Here is an 18,572-nt window from a genome sequence, read left to right as displayed (position 1 = left end):
AGGTAAAGAGCCCACCTGCCAGTGCAGGAGATGTTGAGACGCAGGTTCGATCCCTGGGTCAGGAAGATCCCTGGAGGGGGGCACAGCAACCTGCTCCAGTATTCTTGCCTGGAGAATCCCATGGACAGAGGAGCCTGGCGGGCTATGGTCCTTGGGGTCACAAAGAGCTGGACATGAGTGAGGCAACTTAGCACAATACCACCACTGGAGAGAACAGCCAACAGAGATTAAGTCCTTCCTACATGACTCTGTATTTTCCTAAAGGCTTCACCTGAACTGGCTTGTTTAATCCAAGAAGCAACCTTCTGAGCTGGGGAATTAGTGTCAGTACTTTGCAGACACAGAGCCTAAGCTTCAAGAAGAATAAGTCTTCCCTAGAGGCACAAGTGGCTGTTGGGCCACAGACCAAGCCTTGAACTCACTGGGCTGAGTATTTTCTGAAGCACAGGGAGAGTCTGCTTGTAAAGAGGCCAGAAGGGAATATTCAGGTCGGGGAGGGCCATCAGGGCAGAGGGGGAAGAGGAGGAGGTTGGGTCTGTGGTTGGGACCCAGAGGGTGGTTTTTATTCATTTTCCCAGTTAGGGTGTCTCACTGTGTCTTTACTGCAGGTGCAGAACAGCGTTCTGCCCTGGGTCACATTGGCCACGTGTAGTCTCAGCTCGCTCTCACTGACCCGCTTGGCCCGGTAATTCGCTCCAGGGAGGTTTATGACTTCCTCATCCCCGGTACTCCGCAGACTGGCCAGCACCTGTAGTTGCCCCCGGAGATCTTGCTGGTACCAGCTCATCCGGGGGTACTGGGAATCCTTCAGGATGCACCGCAGGGTTTCAGCCTGTCCGCGAGGTACCAGGACCCACCTGGGCTTTTGCTCCACCAAGCTCGTGGCTGCATCTGAAACACACAGGCCGGCCAGGCTGAAGCTCCTGGGGGTAGTGGTCACCACCAGATCTCTAGCTGCAGCCAAAACCTGAAGCGGGATCCCGTGAGTAGTGCCGGAGGAGGCTGTTGCAGAAGGGGTCCTTTCACAGGGTGAGCGGACCGCAGGGCGGTCTTGGCAAGGCTGGGGTCAGGGAGCAGAACTTTCTGCACCTACAGGCACCCCTGTGACCCAGCCCATCTTTTCCTCCCTCAGTCCACCAAGTGGTTGTCTCTGCCAGGCCCCTGACCTGTACTCACGGCAGCCAGGAGCACCCAGCCCCACAGGACGGGAAACAGGGCCATTACCCTCGCCTCTCCAGCAGGTCAAGGGGATGGGGCCACCAGGCAGGAGAGCAGACGCTGACCTGAGAGGCCCGATTAGAGGCTGAGACTCTCCGGGCCTGACACTCAAAAGGGAGTGGCTTTTCCAGGAAACTCAGTATCTTGTCTCATCTGCTCACTAAAGCTCAAACCTCAAACTGGAGTTTCCTGTTTCGGCACACAAATGCGCACTCTCACACACGCATACACGCTCTCCACACTCACCCCGGCGGCCTTGGTGAGTGTACCTGGACCTGCACCCTTTCAGCTGCTTTGCAGAGATTCCTAGAAACGTGATGCTGAATCTGTATCTCAAATCTTCACAAGGAATTAAAATAACTCAATGAAACCAAGTCACAGGGCTTCCCTGGTGGCTCAGTGGTAAATAATCCTCCTGCCAAAGCAGGAGACACAGGTTCAGTCCCTGGGTCAGGAAGATTCCCTGGAGGAGGGCATGGCAACCTACTCCAATATTCTGGCCTGGGAAATCCATGGACAGAAGAGCCTGGAGGGCTATCGTCCATAGGGTTTACAAAAGAGTCGGCAGGACTGAGCAACTAGACAGCAACCAAGTCAAACTTGTAGGCTGAACAGACATTTTCCTGCATGCAGAGAGGCTCCTGCAGGGCAACTTAGTTAAGGAACACTCATCTCTGATGACCCGCATTTTCCTCTGTAAAAGCAAATACAAACAAAACAGAATAAGGGAAGAGACTTCCAACCCCTCCATTTTCTTAGAGCATTTATTTCAATGTATGGCAAAACCAATACAGCATTGTAAAGTAAAAATAAATACAATTTTTAAAAAAGAAAACTTCTAAGTTCTTTCTCTGCCTCTTTGAAATGTACATACCATACTCTCCTTAAAAGCTATATCACCTCTTGCCAGTATTAAGACCCAGGCATGTCTCTCTCAAGGACCTGCAACCATTTATTTGGAATAAAATCATGAAGGAAGATAAGCCTAACTTGGTCTAGAGCAGATGCCTGGCACCACGTTGCAAAATGGTTTCATCATAAAGATATGATATAGGGACTTCCTGGCTGTCCAGTGGTTAAGACACTGCACTTCCACCGCAGGGGACCCAGGTTTGATCCCTGGTTGGGGAACTAAGATCCTGCATGCCACAGGGGGTGGCCAAAAAAATAGAAAAATACAATGACATTTATTTTTCCTTTGGTAAAGCCAATTAGTAAACACAGATAGACACCTCAATTTCCAAGGGACTTCGGCATGGACTGCGGATTACCGAAGTGGACTGCCAAGTCCTCTCATTTGAGGACTAGTTATAGCTTCTCTTAGGGCTTCCCTTGTGGCTCAGCTGGTAAAGAATCCACCTGCAATGCGGGAGACCTGGGTTTGATCCCTGGGTTGGGAAGATCCCCTGGAGAAGGAAAAGGCTACCCACTCCAGTATTCTGGTTTGGAGAATTCCATGGACTGAATATTCCACAGGGTCACAAAGAGCTGGATATGACTGTGCAACTTTAACTTATAACTTTTATTTTTGATTGTATTTTCCCAACAACTCACAGTGCTACCACTTCCTGGCAGTGTGACCTTGGATCTCAGTTCATTTCTCTGTAAGATGGAGATAATATTGGAAGCTAGTTCATAGGAGTAAGTGGATTAATATATGAAAATTTCTTAGAACGGAGCTCCTACTAAGACTCACTCAGTAGGAGTTGACCTCTAATGTTGCAATTGTAACCTTCCAATTCAATAAAGATATGACAATTATAGCTTCCCTGGTGGCTCAGACAGTACAGAATCTGTCTGTAATGTGGGAAACCTGGGTTCAGTCCCTAGGTTGGGAAGATCCCCTGGAGAAGGGCATGGCAACTCACTCGAGTATTTTTGCCTGGAGAATCCCCATGAACAGAAGCGCCTGGTGAGCTACAGTCCATGGGGTTGCAAAGAGTTGGACATGACTGAGCAACTAAGCACACACCCGTATTGGTCTTTAATCTCCTGGCATGCTGCAGTCCATGCGGTCGCAAAGAGTCAGATACAACTTACTTACTCAACATCAACAACATGTATAAAGTAACTTCATTAATATTTTCTACATCACACTTTCAAGTCTGCATAATCTAAATGTGCACAGAGACAGAATGATCTCTGTTCGTCTCCAAGGCAAACCATTCAATATCACAGTTATCCAAGTCTATGCCCCAACCAGTAACGCTGAAGAAGCTGAAGTTGAACGGTTCTATGGAGACCTACAAGACCTTGTAGAACTAACACCCCAAAAAGATGTCCTTTTCATTATAGGGGACTGGAATGCAAAAGTAGGAAGTCAAGAAACACCTGAAGTAACAGGCAAATTTGGCCTTGGAATACGGAATGAAGCAGGACAAAGACTAACAGAGTTTTGCCAAGAGAACACACTGGTCATAGAAAACACCCTCTTCCAACAACACAAGAGAAGACTCTACACATGGACATCACCAGATGGTCAACACTGAAATCAGATTGATTATATTCTTTGCAGCCAAAGATGGAGAAGCTCTATACAGGCGACAAAAACAAGACCGGGAGCTGACTGTGGCTCAGATCATGAACTCCTTATTACCAAATTCAGACTGAAATTGAAGAAAGTAGGGAAAACCGCTAGACCATTCAGGTATGACCTAAATCAAATCCCTTATGATTATACAGTGGAAGTGAGAAATAGATTTAAGGGACTAGATCTGATAGATAGAGTGCCTGATGAACTATAGAATGAGGTTCATGACATTGTACAGGAGACAGGGATCAAGACCATCCCTATGGAAAAGAAATGCAAAAAAGCCAAATGGCTGTCCAGGGAGGCCTTACAAATAGCTGTGAAAAGAAGAGAGGCGAAAAGCAAAGGAGAAAAGGAAAGATATAAGCATCTGAATGCAGAGTTCCAAAGAATAGCAAGAAGAGATAAGAAAGTCTTCTTCAGCGATCAATGCAAAGAAATAGAGGAAAAGAACAGAATGGGAAAGACTAGAGATCTCTTCAAGAAAATTAGAGATACCAAGGGAACATTCCATGCAAAGATGGGCTCGATAAAGGACAGAAATGGTCTGGACCTGACAGAAGCAGAAGATATTAAGAAGAGGTGGCAAGAATACACAGAAGAACTGTACAAAAAGGATCTTCATGACCCAGATAATCAAGATTGTGTGATCACACATCTAGAGCCAGACATCCTGGAATGTGAAGTCATGTGGGCCTTGGAAAGCATCGCTATGAACAAAGCTAGTGGAGGTGATGGAATTCCAGTGGAGCTGTTTCAAATCCTGAAAGATGATGCTGTGAAAGTGCTGCACTCAATATGCCAGCAGATTTGGAAAAGTCAGCAGTGGCCACAGTACTGGAAAAGGTCAGTTTTCATTCCAGTTCCAAAGAAAAGCAATGCCAAAGAATGCTCCAACTACTGCACAATTGCACTCATCTCACATGCTAGTAAAGTAATGCTCAAAATTCTCCAAGTCAGGCTTCAGCAATACGTGAACTGTGAACTTCCAAATGTTCAAGCTGGCTTTAGAAAAGGCAGAGGAACCAGAGATCAAATTGCCAACATCCACTGGATCATGGAAAAAGCAAGAGAGTTCCAGGAAAACATCTATTTCTGCTTTATTGAGTATGCCAAAGCCTTTGACTGTGTGGATCACAATAAACTGTGGAAAATTCTTCAAGAGATGGGAATACCAGACCACCTGACTTGTCTCTTGAGAAATCTGTATGCAGGTCAGAAAGCAATAGTTAGAACTGGACATGGAACAACAGACTGGTTCCAAATAGGAAAAGGAGTATGTCAAGGCTGTATATTGTCACCCTGCTTATTTAACTTCTATGCAGAGTACATCATGAGAAACGCTGGGCTGGAAGAAGCACAAGCTGGAATCAAGATTGCTGGGAGAAATATCAATAACCTCAGATATGCAGATGACACCACCCTTATGGCAGAAAGTGAAGAGGAACTAAAAAGCCTCTTGATGAAAGTGAAAGTGGAGAGTGAAAAAGTTGGCCTAAAGCTCAACATTCAGAAAACGAAGATCATGGCATCTGGTCCCATCACTTCATGGCAAATAGATGGGGAAACAGTGTCAGACTTTATTTTGGGGGGCTCCAAAATCACTGCAGATGGTGATTGCAGCCATGAAATTAAAAGACGCTTACTCCTTGGAAGAAAAGTTATGACCAACCTAGATAGTATATTCAAAAGCAGAGACATTACTTTGCCGACTAAGGTCCATCTAGTCAAGGCCATGGTTTTTCCTGTGGTCATGTATGGATGTGAGAGTTGGACTGTGAAGAAGGCTGAGTGCCGAAGAACTGATGCTTTTGAACTGTGGTGTTGGAGAAGACTCTTGAGAGTCCCTTGGACTGCAAGGAGATCCAACCAGTCCATTCTGAAGGAGATCAGCCCTGGGATTTCTTTGGAAGGAATGATGCTAAAGCTGAAACTGCAATACTTTGGCCACCTCACGCAAAGAGTTGACTCATTGGAAAAGACTCTGATGCTGGGAGGGATTGGAGGCAGGAGGAGAAGGGGACGACCGAGGATGAGATGGCTGGATGGCATCACTGACTCGATGAATGTGAGTCTGAGTGAACTCCGGGAGCTGGTGATGGACAGGGAGGCCTGGCGTGCTGCGATTCATGGTGTCGCAAAGAGTTGGACACGCCTGAGCGACTGCACTGAAATGTGCACACAATGTGAATTGCACTATATTCTAAGCAGCATGTGCTGATTCCCCCTTTTTGTTGTTGTTGGGGGAGGATCTACCCTTTTTATATTTAACTGTTGACTACAAAATTATTCACAACCTAAAAGTTGAGAGTTATGTTTCATTTGATGGGAATTTTTAGGACTTCAAGCCAGCGAGGGTGCATCTCAAGTAACCCTGAGAACTGCTGTGGGGGAAGCAAGGGAGGGAGCCAAGGTATTTAGGAGTTTCACAACAAAGATCAGCTAGTCTGTGCATCAATAGGTAATTGTTAATTAAAGAAAACCAGCTATCTAGAGTTAAGGAATTGAGCACTTTTCTTTGTATTGGAAAATGCAAGAGTCTGGGCTCACTGAAATCATTCTTTTGATATACACCTCAGCCATCTGGGGCCAGTATCCTGTGTTTTCACTCCCTGAGTTTCTTCAGGGATCACTGCAGGGAGTAGCTATAGTCTGAAGGCTGCTAGATAAAAGGTATTATTCTTCCTGAGTTGCCTGGAGCTCACCAGCTCACCATCTGGTGGTGGCTGCAATTGCTGATGACCGTGACATCCTTTGTTTACCAACATGGCAGGAAATATTCCATTTCTCAGAAGTTTCAGGCCTGAAAGTGTCAGTCACTCAGTTGTTTCTGACTCTTTGAGACTCTATGGACTGTAGCCCACCAGCCTCCTCTGACCATGGAGTTCTCCAGGCAAGAATACTGAAGTGGGTTGCCATCCCTTCTCAAGGGGACTTTCCTGACCCAGGGATCGAACCCGGGTCTCCTGCATTGCAGGCAAATTCTTTACCTTCTGAGCCACCTGGGAAGACCTGTCTCAGATGTACAGCATTATAATGCAACACCTGAACACTCTGCAAAGTGACCACAAGTGTGGTCAGCATCCGTCACCGTGCTGTTGATGTCCTTTCTCTCAGGTAACCACTCCTCTGATCTCCTGTGCTGAGTCACTCTTGCCTTCAGCCCCCTTACCTATTCCCAGCATCAGGACTCCAGAGAAGGAGAGAAGTGAGCTCAGGGAAGCATTGCCCAAATCACACCTCTTGAATACCAGACCAACGGGCATGCCAAGTTATGTGCTCACCCTCACAAGACTCAAGCGCCTAATCCTGATGTTTGCTCTCATGAGAGTCACTCTGGGGTTTAGACGATGAGCGGAAAGTGGGCTGGGAGAGGGGAGAAAATGGTAACTCGGGGAAAAGGGGAGCAAGAGTAGAGAAAAGCCCCACGAAAAGCCAGACAGAGGGGACCCAGGAGCAGGGATCCCCTGTGTTGCAGTGGTTACTGGCTCTCCCCAGGCCAGTGCTCTGGCCAGTGAGCAGATTGCAGGGGAAGAGATCATGGGCCCATCTCGGTTTACAGGCCTGGCTGTCCTGTTTCGCAGCTCCTTCTCCCTTTTCCCTTTGCCTTAATCCCCAAATGCGATTGGGATCAGCATGTCTCTGACACCCCTGTTATCTCCTCCCCAGGCTCCCACTCTTCAAGATCGGTGCCTCCCCAAGCTCCTCCTCTGCTCTTGGCCAGGTTCCTATCCAGGGCCAAGGTAAGCCTCTTCCTTCCAGATGGCTGCCTAGCTCCTTACCTTCCCTGCCCTGCTCAGGGTGGGTGGTACGGTTGTCCTCTTGAGAAAGGTGCTTTCTCTCAGCTGCACCCCAGCTACTACTCAGGTGCTCCCCGCAGCTGCAAACAACCTTGGTTAGGTTCTTACCAGCTTTGATGAGCTCAGCAGGTGATGAGAAGACTCATCTGCCCTATATGGAGGCTCAGACAGAGGCTCCAGTGTCTATCCACCCTTATTTAAGCTGAATTCCTGGGTAGAAATGTGTGGCCCAGACTCTGTGATGGAGGAGGCCCTCCAGGCTAGCCTTGTTTTGTTTTGTTTTTTCAGACCCTCTCCATTGTCTGATGGAAGAACAGAGGGTCAGGTGAGGATGGGCTCTATCAGATAATGGGAGAAAGAACTCCAGGGTGAGAGGCTTCTGTCCCTTTCCTAAGGAGCAGCCAGTGAATGACACCAGCTCCCTCCACCAGGACAAGTTATGGTAGAAATGCCTGCAGGGCAAGGAGTTCTTGGTGGGTGTCGGTGACCTAAGGGCGTGTTCACTCTCCTGGGCCCCTGTGGGCTCCTGTTTGCTCTGCCACTGACCAGATGGGAGCTCAGACACTGATCAAGTCACTCCTTGATGATTCCATTTCCTCATCCAAAAATTAAATGGGCTGGGGTACTTGGAAAATCAAGTGGATCTGAAGTTCCTTTTCATCCCGGTGTTCCGATGCTATAATATTCCTCTGGGCTTCTACTGTTTGCATCGCACCGAAAAGCTTGCCAGCTGCCAGCGGGGAAGCTGGCCAAGCCTCTGGTGGAGGGTCCCTGAATATGATTTCTCTGAAAGGCAATTCATGGGAAGAAGGGGAAAGTGCAGAGCATCCCAAAGGCAAATTCATGTTTATTCCCCATTTTCTCTGTCTCGTCCTCCTCCTTGCTCCTCCCCAGCAATGTGCGGAAACTCGAAGCTGCCCCAGAGTTGCCCGTCTGGAAAGCTGATTATGTCTCCCTCACCTCTACATGTCCTTCCAGGGATTAGTAGTCAAGACTCCTCCAGGAGATGGAAATCGAAGCCTTCCCTCGCCCCCTGCCAGCACCTCTTCTCCTTCCTGCGCTGTAGGGAGGCTGGAAGGCAGGGCTACGTGGAGTCCCACCCCCACTCCCGGTCTGTGCATCACTTCTGGGCAGAGACAAAATAGAAAACGCTCGTGAAAACTGGGGTGGGGAACATGTGCCAGAGGGCAGACGGCTCAGTAAGAACATCCAGGGATACAGGGATGGGGGGCAGGAAGGGAAAGAATGCAGAGAGGTAGAGGGAGAGAAGCATTGCAAAAAAATAAAAAAAGGAGGGAGAGAGAGTGAGGAAGGAAGAAACAAAGCCTCCTTGATTCCATGGAGTCCCCATGGGCAGGACGCTTGCCTCGGGTTGGCAGGGGAGAGCCAGGGTGGTTCACTCCTGAGCATTCCACGCCAGGTGCCCACTGCAGGGCAAGAGCACCTTCTCTCTGAGCACCTCACACCTCCTGAGTTACGTAAGTGGCTCCACTCTGAACCCAGAGATAATCAGATCAGAGGGGCCCCAGTCTGCCCCTCCCCCGTGGCACAGTGCCTGGCACAGTGCCTGGCGCAGATGCAGGAGCATATAAGTCCGTACTTCTTGAGTGTCCATCTAAGGAGAGATGCTCCAAACCCCAGAAGCCATGGCCTGTCCCCTTCTCTTCTGGCTTCTATTTACGGTGCTTGCAACTCCCTCCCAAGGTGATCACCTTGGCCCCGCGCCGCGTCTGCGTTATTCCAGGTTCCTAGACGCTTCTAACGCTGTTTTCCTGCGCTGGGACTTTGACTTTGAGGCTGAAATCATCACTTTCGAGCTCCAGGTCCGGACAGCTGGCTGGGTGGGCTTGGGTGTCACCAATCACTACAGCAGAGCAGGAGGTGACCTGGTTGTCGGAGGCGTCTCGCCTGACGGCAATGTTTATTTCTCGGTGAGTCTGAGGGTGGCTCCCTCCCAAGCATGCTGGGTCTCTTGCTGGGTGGAGGATGACTCTGAATCCAGGAAGGATCCATATTTTCCAAACATATTCAGGCATAGGCCCAGAACACCAGCTGAAGCCTGACTTCTCCCTACAGAAATGGTCCATTGGAGAGGTTGAATCTAGGTCTTCCAGACTGAATGTCCCTAAAGTGCCCAGGGAATGGAGGCATTGGACTGAAAGAGAGAGTGTCCTGGGCCACAGTCTCAGTGCAGGTCACTAGGGGAGAATCCAAGCTGTTTAGGATACAGTCACCATCCTCTGTTACCTTTAGGCTCAGTGAGAGAGACCACAACATTAAATAGTCTAGGAATGACATCAGTGCCCATAATAATAATAGCTTAAAATTATTATGCAGTTTCGGTTAAGCAGGGGTTGGTCCAAATCTTTGCACATTAAACCTCCCAGTATCGCCAGGAAGTAGATGATTATTCTCCCACTTTATGGATGAAGAAGCAGCTCACCTGTCTCCCAGTCTCATTCTGAACTGCATTTATATGGGGAAGGGTCAAGGTTAAGAGCCCCCTGAAAAGATGAAGAGCATAGAGCTTTCAGAGAATAAGTGGATTTTTAAGACTCGGGGATATAGGAATATTAGGATTCGTGGAGATGAGATTTGAAATAGGAGAAGTAAAGCAGGATCAGATGCCTTCCCTCTTCCCCATGGATCTCCCCTTGATGCCATGCTCTGTCCCAGGAGTGAACTACATTGTATAGACCCAGGTTCTGCTAATTTGGTACCTTAGTGGGGCTAAAGGAACTCAGACTACTCCAAAGCCGTGAGCACTTAGGGCTCCCAGTTCTCACCCCGTGACCTTCCCTGGGCCCCAGGACCAGCACCTGGTGGATGAAGACACGCTGGAGGAGGATGGGAGCCAGGATGCAGAGCTGCAGGGGCTGACGGAAGATGCCGTCTACACCACCATGCGCTTCTCCAGGCCCTTCCGCTCCTGCGACCCTCACGACCAAGACATCACGGTAAAAGAGAGAGGGGAGAGGAGCATTTGGTTTCAAGCAGCCTTTCCTCCTGGGTGGTGATGTCACCCCAACCTGGAGTGGCCATGCCCATCGGGCAGCCAGTCTCGGTTCCCAGGGCTGCCATCTCTCTCAGCATTCTCCAGCATGGCTACCCCCCAATCCTGCCGCCTGTGACTCCACCAGCCCTCTACGGGCAGCCTTCCCCGACCCCCTGTGCCTCCTTCACTGGCGTCCCCTCTTGAAGAACCTTGCCTGATCTCCTTGAACTGCAGGATGTCGTGAACCACCTGTAGACACGGGCTCAGAGACGGGATGAGAGAGGGGGTGTGGCTTCCCCAGCATCTGCAGCAAGTCAGCCTCTAGGAAGAACCAGAACCCAACTAGTTCTGATCCCTAATCTCAAGCCCCGTCCATTCTGAAACTGCAACGTGGCGTTCTGCGGGGGCGGCTCCGAGGAACTCTGGTTCTTTATGTCTCAGCCCAGAACAAAATTCAGCAAAAGGCAAAGTGATAGATGAGAAGGGATTTACTAGAAGAGGACACTTGTGGGGCTTACATCGGGTGGGCGAGGGGTGCTGCCCTTGAGAACCTAGTGCGCTTACAGGTTTATAATCAAAGGAAAAGTGGGAAGGCGGACGGGAAGACCACCTTCTGTCTCATTCTTTGGTAGACATCACACTTCCATCCTCAGTTTCTCCTCCACATCAGGTGGGGGAGTTTGCTTGTCTCTACGTGGTCAAGCCAGGACTGTCCTGGTGCTATGGAAAAATTGTTTCTGGTCTCAGTACAACGAGGGTCTTTCACTTTCACATGTCACCTTTCCACAAATTACTGTTTTTTATGTGTGTAGAGAGTATGTCCTAGGTGGTCATTAACTGACTGAGCTCGCCGGCAGGATGTGTGTTTCACACCACCGTTGTTTTATTGTTTGGGTGAATGGCTCCTGTTTCTGCTGCATGGTTTTGTTGCTAAATAAGCCTGTTTGGTTTTGCTTCCCTGATAGCTCAGCTGTTAAAGAATCTGCCTGCAATGCAGGAGACCCTGGTTCGATTCCTGCACTGGGAAGATCCCCTGGAGAAGGAAAAAGCTACCCACTCCAGTATTCTAGCCTGTAGAATTCCATAGACTGTATAGTCCATGGGGTTGCAAAGAGTCAAACACGACTGAGCAATTTTCACTTTCAAACCTGCTTTGGTCGGAGTTCCCTGGTGGCGTATAGGGGCTTCCCTGGTGGCTCAGATAGTAAAGAATCTGCCTGTGATGCAAGAGGCCCAGGTTCCATCCCAGGGTCCAGAAGATCCCCTAGAGAGAGCACTGGCAACCCACTCCAGTGTTCTTGCCTGGAGAATCCCATGGACAGAGAAGCCTGGCGGGCTCTGGTCCATAGGGTTGCAAAGGGTCAAATGTGAATGAAGCGACTTAACACATGCAAACCTGTTTTCTTGAGTAATCTTTAACTCACAGGGGTCTCTCATACTTTTCATCCCTTGGTGGGATTAACTATTTAATCACTCACTTTGTCCCTTCACTCTGTCCCTATCAGTTGCACTGTAAGCCAGTGACTTATGCGGTGGTTGGGTGTGGGTGTGTGCAAAGCGCTGCTTGTGGGTGGCAGCAGCTGGATGCCCTTGATACCCACAGAGCGACACTGTGAGGGTGCTGGCCGCCTACGGCCTGGATGACACCCCAAAGATAGATCGGGAGCGTACTTTTGTGAAGTCCATCTTCCTGCTCCAAATCGTCCACCCTGATGATCTCGATGCCCCCGAGGACACCATCATCCATGACTTGGAGATCACTGATGTAAGACCCCCTCCTTCCTGCCCAGTCACCTCCAGCCCCCTCCCCACCTTCCACTCTATCCAGACCTTCCTCTTGCACCCAATAGTCAGTACATTCCTGGAACCCAGGTTCCTCTGACTCCCCTTGGTCCCCCGAGGATGGTCAAACTGGCCCTCAAGCGGCTGCCCTTCCCCGACCTGTCCCTTCCCCTGCTTCTCTGGGAGCCTCCCTCCCACCCGTTCAGCCTCTGCGTGTCCCCCTCTAGTTCCTCATCCCAGAGGATGACACCACGTATGCCTGCACCTTCCTCCCTCTCCCCATCGTTAGCAAGAAGCACCACATCTACAAGGTACCATGAACCAGACGGCGGGACATTGTCAAGGTGGTTGAGACAGGCAGTGGGCATGGTTGACTCTGAAGAGGTGTAGGATGAAGGTGTCCAGGAGGACCTGGGGGCCAGGCCAGGCCTGGTGGAGGTGGCAGTTCCAGGATTTCCTGAGCCCAGAACTACAGCTCCCAGCACTGTTTCACTCATACCCCATGGTGCAGCAGTGATTTTGATGATGGTCATTAGTCACTAAGTGACTGCAAAGACCAAAGGATGAGCCCTACCCTGGGACCAGAAATGTGTTCTTTTAGCCCTAGAGGAAGTGCAGGCTGGTGGGGAAGTAGGGACACGTGGCCAAAGGCTGTCAGGTCGGCAAAGTCTGGTCAGAGGAGACTCAGGTAGGTCACCTGATTTCACATTGGAGTGATTACAATTTTGATCGAATAAATGAAAGCGTGACCTTACTGTGAATGGCCAAAGTGTGCGAACCATGGTTTTCTTTAGAGAGCAACTCCAACAAGGTGTGGCCACATGCTCAGATATAAGGAACCGATGAGGTTATTAAAGGGAAGTCGGAAGTCTTGGGATATTCCCGGCTAGACCTGTGCTGTGTTCTCAGGAAAGGGTTTTAAAACGAATGAGGGCTGAGAGAGGAGTTGGGTGGAGCGCCAGGGAAATGACAGGCTGGGGAAAGAGGAAACAGAGGAAATGGACCAGGAAGAGGGACGTGGAGACCTGGGCATAGTTTCATTAATATTTGAGGAAAAGAAAGCGAGGTGGGCATGGGGACTCAAAGGATAAGGACTTGACCCAGAAGATCTTGACCATGCTGTGTCTTGCACCCCGTGCCCAGTTCGAGCCCAAGCTGGTCCAGCACAACGAGACAATTGTGCACCACATCCTGGTGTACGCCTGTGGCAACGCCAGCACTCTCCCTACCGGCATCAGCGACTGCTACGGGGCCGACCCCGCCTTCTCCCTCTGCTCGCAGGTCATCGTGGGCTGGGCTGTCGGGGGCGCAGTGAGTCCCTGTGATGAAGGAAATCGGTGGCTAAGGGGACACCTGTGGTCAGGCAGTGAGGATTGGTGGATGGGTGGAAGATGGAGACAAGGGAGGTCTGGGATGGAGGCGAGAAGACACAGGTGAGTGCCAGGGTTGGGAGGTCTCCTGCATCTACTTCCCAGCCATTCTTGCTGCCAAACCTCCCTCCTTCCACCAGAGTTACCAGTTTCCAGACGACGTGGGCATTTCTATTGGGACGCCGTTGGACCCCCAGTGGATCCGCCTGGAGATTCATTACAGCAATTTTCACAATCTGCCTGGTGAGCCTCTAGAGCGTTTACGGAAGCACCTGTGGATGGGGCTGGCAGAGTCCTCTAGGCATTGATGCAGGAGGCCCGCTGACTCCTGCTCGCAGCCCCACCCTTGCTTTCCCAGGCCTCTTTCTCTGCAGCCTCTGACCCGTTCCCCCGCCTCCTCTGACTGGCCCTGCCTGTCCTAGGTCTGTACGACTCATCGGGGATCCGAGTATACTACACCGCGCACCTGCGCAAGTTTGACATGGGCATCCTGCAGCTGGGCGTCTTCACTTTCCCCATCCACTTCATCCCCCCCAGCGCCGAGTCCTTCAGGTCCTATGGACTGTGTAAGACGGAGAAGTTTGAAGAGGTGAAGCTGGAAGGTGTCCCCCCCCCACCCCCTACTTCCCCTGAGATGCCCCGTTCCCAGTCATAGATCTGGTGTGATCCACCAGTACGCAGCCCGAGTCTCCAAGCCGGGGAAGGCAGTCTCCACCGCCTGGTGATTTGGGAAATTGACCCAACCTGGCTGGTGCAGGGGAGGTGGGAGTCATGGCTGGGCCAGAAGGCCCAGCAGGGACTAAAGGGGTGTGTTCCAGTCTTCAGAGGAAGGTGTCAGATAGTAAAGGAGGAAACCAAGAAGCAGGAGCGTTCCTAACGGACCAGGTGGTCTCCTCCCTGCCGCAGATGAACCGGGCTCCAGTGCCCGACATCCAAGTCTTCGGCTACCTGCTCCACACCCACTTGGCCGGCCGCGCTCTGCAGGCGGTGCAGTACAGGTAAGGGAGACACAGACTGGAAGCACTCCCTTCTGTGTTTGCAAATAAATTTTAGGAGCAGTTGTTTATTCTGCAGCATGAGGTTATGCTCAGTGGGAGCAGGAGAAGCTAGAACTGTTCCTGGAGTAGAGATGACGGAGGGTGGAGACTTTTGTTTTACAGTCCATCTGTGCCCACACGCTGCTGCTTTGTTGAAAGACCCCCCCACCACCACCCCGCGTCGGCTTCGCCTTACTCCTCTCCCCACGTTGTCTCCCTCCAGAAATGGAACTCAACTCCGCGTAATCTGTAAAGATGATGCCTACGACTTCAATCTGCAGGAGACTCGAGATTTACCTTATCGAGTGGTGATCAAGCCGGTGCGAGGCGGGCTGGGGGGAGGCATGGCTGGCGTCCGGGGAAGGCAGGATCAGCACTTGTTATTGTTAGCCAAGAGGTCTAAGGCTGGACCGGTCCCTCTGCCTCTTACTTCCAGCGTTTGTCTCTCTCCGCACAGGGGGATGAATTGCTGGTAGAGTGTCGCTACCAGACACTGGACCGCGACTCCTTGACATTCGTAAGTACCCATCTCCCCACCATGGTGAATGACGATAAGCCTCGGAATAGCTTTACCCCTGGTCTTGGCTATCCCATGACTCAGATGATCCCACTTGAAGCCCCTTTGTTTCTCCAAGGTATTACCGATTCACGTGGGGCTTCATGCTCTCACATCCCATGACTGTAAGATGGGTACCAGGATTCCCATTTTCTCAATCAATGACTCACTAAGATTGTTGCCAGCTCTCTCTTCTTCTCCAGGGGGGTCCCAGCACCATTAACGAGATGTGCCTCGTCTTTCTCTTCTACTATCCCCGAAACAACGTCTCCAGCTGCCAGGGGTACCCTGACATCATCTATGTGGCCCACGAGCTGGGGGAGGAGGTATCAGAGTGAGTCATCCTGGAAGATAAGACCAAGACTGACCTCTAGAAGTCAGATCACTTGTGTGCAAAGTATCTGCCTTTTTCTCATGCATTTCCCTGATTCGAACAATGTTTGCTTTCAAGGAGTGACCTTTAATTGGGGCTTTCTGGGTGGTGCAGTGGTAAAGATTCTGCCTGCCAATGCAGGAAACCAAGAGATCCGACTTCAGCTCCTGGATTGGGAAGATCCACTGGAGTAGGAAATGGCAACCCATTCTAGTATTCTTGCCTGGACAATCCCATGGACAGAGGAGCCTGGCAGGCTACAGTTCACAGGGCTGCAAACAGTCAGACACAACTGAGCAACTTTCCCTTTTCGCACTTTAATAATTTTAATGGATAATCATTGACTAATGTAATGCCTTCACCAGGATACTTACCAAGGCCTATCGAGTTCATGGGGTCACAAAGAGTTGGAAGTGACTCAGCACGTATGCAGTAACCTTTTCATTGCTTGGGACTAAGGTCCTCCCTGAGGCTCTGATGAAAATGCTGAAGCTCCTTTCCAAGAAAAATGCACATCTTTGCAAACACATTTCATTTCACAGACAATTTCAGAACATGTATGGGTTCCCAGAAGTCATCCCATCAACCTTCTTGGACTTCATGGTCCCCAGATCAAGAAACACTTCTGTAAAGAGTCAGCACTTCCTGTTTTTCACTTTAAATAAATTCTCATCTCTAATTCTGATGATTTCGCCTTCTGCCATGCTCACGGTTGTCTTACTGAGTTGTAAGACATTCCTTAGTTTACGCTGACATGGAACTGATGCTAACAAAAGTGAGGGTGCTTTTCACACATTTTGCCAAAGCTTTAAGTCACCCCTGAACTAGTGTCTGCTCTTTCTGCCCACGGCAGCTCCATGGAGGGCATGATGGCCATGAGCAATGTGGAGTGGACCCCAGAGAGCATTAAGAAGGCTGAGAATGCCTGCAAGGAGGCCCAGCAGACAGTGATAATAAAGACCATTGATGTAAGTGTCCCGGGAGACACTGTGCTCTCAGGGCTAGGGCTAAAGGAGTGAGGGATGGTTTGGATGAGGCCAGAAAAGAGGAGAAAGGGGGTGTGAATGGCAATGGCAGGAACGCTGGATCAGAGAGGGCTGATGCAGCTCTGGGTGTGGGTGGGTGTCTCTCTGCAGGGACTGGGGATGGCCAAGGAAGGTCTTAGAAATGAAAGGAGGTGGGGGCGCTTCTGCCTTCAGCCTTTTTCCTCCTTCTCCTGCAGGAGCTAGTGGAAAACACAACAGGCTGGATTCGGGACATCAACCCTACTCCCCGGGGCCCTTGTTTGGAGTCCTCTGGAGGCAAAGTGGAGTCCCAGGACAAAACCCCTGCAGGCTTCAGGGCGGCCCCCGGGGTCCTCTCGGGGTCCAGCAGTGCCACCCTGAGGTGCCTCCCCCTGGCCACCCTCTTGTTTGGGCAGGGGGCCCTGTCTTGGCTCCTTGCCACCCTGCAGGCTGGAATCTGATACCGTCTCCTCAGCCACATACTTAGGCCCCTTCCCTGCTCACACCTCCCCTTATCGTCACACGAACTCCCCCCTTGGCCCCCAAAGTCCCCATCTGTGCCCCTTCCCATGACCTCAGTCATGACTGCAGGCCTGGGCATGGCACAGAGACCACAGAGCCTGTCCGATGACAAGCTCGACAATCCATCCTTCAAAGCATCCTAGAAGCATTGGCAGGACCACACGTCCTCTAACGAAATCTGGATTCAAGGCTGGGTGAGGGACGAGGTCTCTGAGCAGTCCGGTACCCAGACTTGCTCAAGAAGATGCTGTGGGGGGAGGAGGGTGCTTGAATGCTCAGAGGGAGCCCTGTAAACCCTCCTCAGCTCATGCTGGCCCTGGAGGGGCTCCTGTTCCTCTTTCCTGCTGACAGCTTTGTCCAACCCTCCCTGTGAGGCAGAGGCAGCCACATGTGTGCTTCTTGTGGTGAAGAGAGAGGCTCTGTTTATAGGGGACAAAGTTCAAGTCACCAAATTAAACAGAATTCAACTTGCTTCCCAGTGCCCTCTCTTTCCTTTGAGCCTTTGGTCCAGGGGAAGCAGCTGCCACTAAGGTGGTCTCTTAAAGGCGCAGGCTGAGGCATCCAAAGGGCATTTGAGGATCCGGTTGCCCCAAATGCAACTTCTAATACATCGTTCACTTGCCTCAGGTGTGCCTTGACTGCCAGGTGATCTTTAGCCCCTCAATATGTATCACATTCTCAACACTCAGATCACCAGGTGCCAAGAGCCTGCCTGGCTAGGGAGGCTGACCTGGGCTCTGAAAACGGGTCGAGGGCATGCCAGCCTGTGAATTGCCTTGCCCATGGTTCCCCTGTCCTCTGGAAGGGACCCCTCCCCTGAATATTCCAGGGTGTTTAGAGGATCTTAATTCCCTGAAGATTAGAGATCTGGTCTCTAAATTTCCTGCTGCTGCTAGAGTTCGTGTGTGTGCATGCCAAGTCGCTTCAGTCATGTCCAACTCTGTGCAACCCTATGGACCATAGCCAGCCACACTCCTCTGTCCATGGGGTTCTCCAGACAAGAATACTGGACTGGGTTGCCAAGCAAAGCAGAAAACATGGCTTACCCGAAGCCAGAGTTCGCTACTAGGCTTCGCTGTGGTCACCATTCAAGGGAAATGGAGGCTTTTCTTTAAGTAATAATCTTAAAACATTGGTAAGGCCCTTTGGCAGTAGTTTGAGGTTCACAAATGACTTTCTACAGCATGAAGAAACACACAGACCAAAACTAATCTAGACTGAAACTTAAAACAATCAAAACAGACCTTTTGGGCATCTCCCTGGTGGCCCCGTGACTAAGACTCTGCACTCCCAGTGCAGGGGGGCCTGGGTTCAATCCCTCCTCAGGGAACCAGATTCCATCCCACATGGTGCAACTGAAGATCCCTGGTACCACAACTAAGACC

General features: G+C 50.6%; 1 protein-coding gene and 1 gene segment (V, D, J or C); one reads left to right on the top strand and one right to left on the bottom strand.

The window, feature by feature from the left end:
• Positions 1-562: 562 nt before the first annotated feature.
• Positions 563-1,306, bottom strand: LOC101114187 (T-cell receptor beta chain V region E1-like). The segment is given in 2 exon segments: positions 563-891; positions 1,167-1,306. Coding segments are annotated over 2 exon segments (384 nt in total).
• Positions 1,307-9,165: 7,859 nt separating this feature from the next.
• Positions 9,166-17,639, top strand: LOC114114444 (putative DBH-like monooxygenase protein 2). The gene is made up of 13 exons (XM_027968392.3): positions 9,166-9,479; positions 10,359-10,505; positions 12,147-12,308; positions 12,553-12,636; positions 13,469-13,636; positions 13,836-13,938; positions 14,118-14,284; positions 14,602-14,693; positions 14,956-15,052; positions 15,190-15,249; positions 15,492-15,622; positions 16,515-16,629; positions 16,884-17,639. Exons 1-13 carry the CDS (start codon positions 9,174-9,176, stop codon positions 17,124-17,126), a joined length of 1,875 nt encoding a protein of 624 aa, XP_027824193.3. The 5' UTR covers positions 9,166-9,173; the 3' UTR covers positions 17,127-17,639.
• The last annotated feature ends 933 nt before the right edge of the window (positions 17,640-18,572 follow it).

The sequence above is a fragment of the Ovis aries genome, chromosome 4, assembly GCF_016772045.2.
Source record: "Ovis aries strain OAR_USU_Benz2616 breed Rambouillet chromosome 4, ARS-UI_Ramb_v3.0, whole genome shotgun sequence".
In the NCBI taxonomy this organism is placed as follows: Eukaryota; Metazoa; Chordata; class Mammalia; order Artiodactyla; family Bovidae; genus Ovis; species Ovis aries.
The sequence above is the reverse complement of the archived record's forward strand: the minus strand, read 5'-3'. Positions and strand labels throughout refer to the sequence as shown.